The sequence below is a fragment of the Megalops cyprinoides genome, chromosome 2, assembly GCF_013368585.1.
Source record: "Megalops cyprinoides isolate fMegCyp1 chromosome 2, fMegCyp1.pri, whole genome shotgun sequence".
In the NCBI taxonomy this organism is placed as follows: Eukaryota; Metazoa; Chordata; class Actinopteri; order Elopiformes; family Megalopidae; genus Megalops; species Megalops cyprinoides.
In genome coordinates this window covers 69,247,145-69,249,644 of record NC_050584.1, presented here as the reverse complement: position 1 = coordinate 69,249,644, position 2,500 = coordinate 69,247,145, and the positions used below count along the sequence as shown (strand labels likewise).

General features: G+C 60.3%; 1 protein-coding gene across 1 annotated transcript in view; it reads right to left on the bottom strand.

Moving 5' to 3' along the window:
* The window catches only part of LOC118772364 (cilia- and flagella-associated protein 44), a 40,011-nt gene that overhangs the window by 30,664 nt on the left and 6,847 nt on the right, over window positions 1–2,500 (bottom strand). The window contains exon 8 of the mRNA XM_036520626.1: window positions 1,620–1,784. Within this exon, the coding sequence (XP_036376519.1) occupies window positions 1,620–1,784 (165 nt within the window). The remainder of the gene's footprint in view (window positions 1–1,619; window positions 1,785–2,500) is intronic.

Below are 2,500 nucleotides of genomic sequence, written 5' to 3'. Positions count from 1 at the left end.
GGGGTCGGGGTTTGGGTGGGGGTCGGGGTGAGAGTGAGAGGGTCAGGGTTTGGGTGGGGGTCGGGGTGAGAGTGAGAGGGTCGGGGTTTGGGTGGGGGTCGGGGTCGGGGTGAGAGTGAGAGGGTCGGGTTTTGGTGGGGGTGGGGGTCGGGGTCGAGGTGAGAGTGAGAGGGTCGGGGTTTGGGTGGGGGTGGGGGTCGGGGTCGAGGTGAGAGTGAGAGGGTCGGTTTGGGTGGGGGTTGGGGTGAGAGTGAGAGGGTCGGGTTTGGGTGGGGGTCGGGGTGAGAGTGAGAGGGTCGGGTTTGGGTGGGGGTCGGGGTGAGAGGGTGGGGGTCGGGGTGAGGGTGAGAGTGAGAGGGTCGGGGTTTGGGTGGGGGTGGGGGTCGGGGTCGAGGTGAGAGTGAGAGGGTCGGTTTGGGTGGGGGTCGGGGTGAGAGTGAGAGGGTCGGGTTTGGGTGGGGGTCGAGGTGAGAGTGAGAGGGTCGGTTTGGGTGGGGGTCGGGGTGAGAGTGAGAGGGTCGGGTTTGGGTGGGGGTCGGGGTGAGAGGGTGGGGGTCGGGGTGAGGGTGAGAGTGAGAGGGTGGGGGTCGGGGTGAGAGGGTGGGGGTGAGGGTGAGAGTGAGAGGGTCGGGTTTGGGTGGGGGTCGGGGTGAGAGGGTGGGGGTGAGGGTGAGAGTGAGAGGGTCGGGTTTGGGTGGGGGTCGGGGTGGGGGTGAGGGTGAGAGTGAGAGGGTCGGGGTTTGGGTGGGGGTCGGGGTTTGGGTGGGGGTCGGGGTGAGGGTGAGAGTGAGAGGGTCGGGGTTTGGGTGGGGCTCGGGGTGAGGGTGAGGGTGAGAGGGTCGGGGTTTGGGTGGGGGTCGGGGTTTGGGTGGGGGTCGGGGTGAGGGTGAGAGTGAGAGGGTCGGGTTTGGGTGGGGGTCGGGGTGAGAGGGTGGGGGTCGGGGTGAGGGTGAGAGTGAGAGGGTCGGGTTTGGGTGGGGGTCGGGGTGAGGGTGAGAGTGAGAGGGTCGGGTTTGGGTGGGGGTCGGGGTGGGGGTGAGAGTGAGAGGGTGGGGGTCGGGGTGAGGGTGAGAGTGAGAGGGTCGGGTTTGGGTGGGGCTCGGGGTGAGAGTGAGAGGGTCGGGGTTTGGGTGGGGGTCGGGGTGGGGGTGAGAGTGAGAGGGTCGGGGTTTGGGTGGGGGTGGGGGTCGGGGTCGAGGTGAGAGTGAGAGGGTCGGGTTTGGGTGGGGGTGGGGGTCGGGGTCGAGGTGAGAGTGAGAGGGTCGGGTTTGGGTGGGGGTCGGGGTGGGGGTGAGGGTGAGAGGGTCGGGGTTTGGGTGGGGGTCGGGGTCGGGGTCGAGGTGAGAGTGAGAGGGTCGGGTTTGGGTGGGGGTGGGGGTCGGGGTCGAGGTGAGAGTGAGAGGGTCGGGTTTGGGTGGGGGTCGGGGTGGGGGTGAGGGTGAGAGGGTCGGGGTTTGGGTGGGGGTCGGGGTGAGGGTGAGAGTGAGAGGGTCGGGTTTGGGTGGGGGTCGGGGTGAGAGGGTGGGGGTCGGGGTCGGGGTGAGGGTGAGAGGGTCGGGGTTTGGGTGGGGGTGAGGGTGGGGGTGAGGGTGAGGGTGGAGGCGGGTTCGCTCTCTCACCCGGATGGCCCCGTCCGTGCCGATGGTGATCAGCTCTCCCTCGTCCAGAGCAAACTGCTGGATGGAGCCGCTGTGGCAGGGCTTGCCCCTCTCCCTGCAGATCTCCACCTTAATCAGACCCCCCTCCCACAGCAGCATGTTACCCCACTCCGAGCCCGACACCACCTGCGGAGCGCGGACACTGTCAGAACCAGCAGCACCACCTTCATCGTCACCATCATCATCATCGTCACATTCATCATCATCATCATCATCATCATCACCACCTTCACCATCATCATCACATTCATCATCATCATCATCATCATCATCATCATCACCTTCATCATCATCATCATCATCACATTCATCATCATCATCATCATCATCATCACATTCATCATCATCACCATCATCATCATCACCACCTTCACCATCATCATCACATTCATCATCATCACCTTCATCATCATCATCATCATCACATTCATCATCATCATCATCATCACCACCTTCATCATCATCATCATCATCATCATCATCATCACCTTCATCATCACCACCTTCATCACATTCATCAGCATCACCTTCATCATCATCATCATCATCATCGTCATCATCATCATCATCATCACCTTCATCATCATCATCATCATCATCATCACATTCATCATCATCATCATCATCATCATCACCTTCATCATCATCATCATCATCACCATCATCATCACATTCATCATCATCACCTTCATCATCATCATCATCATCACTTTCATCATCATCATCATCATCACCATCATCATCATCATCATCACATTCATCATCATCATCATCATCATCATCACCACCTTCACCATCATCATCACATTCATCATCATCACCTTCATCACATTCATCATCAT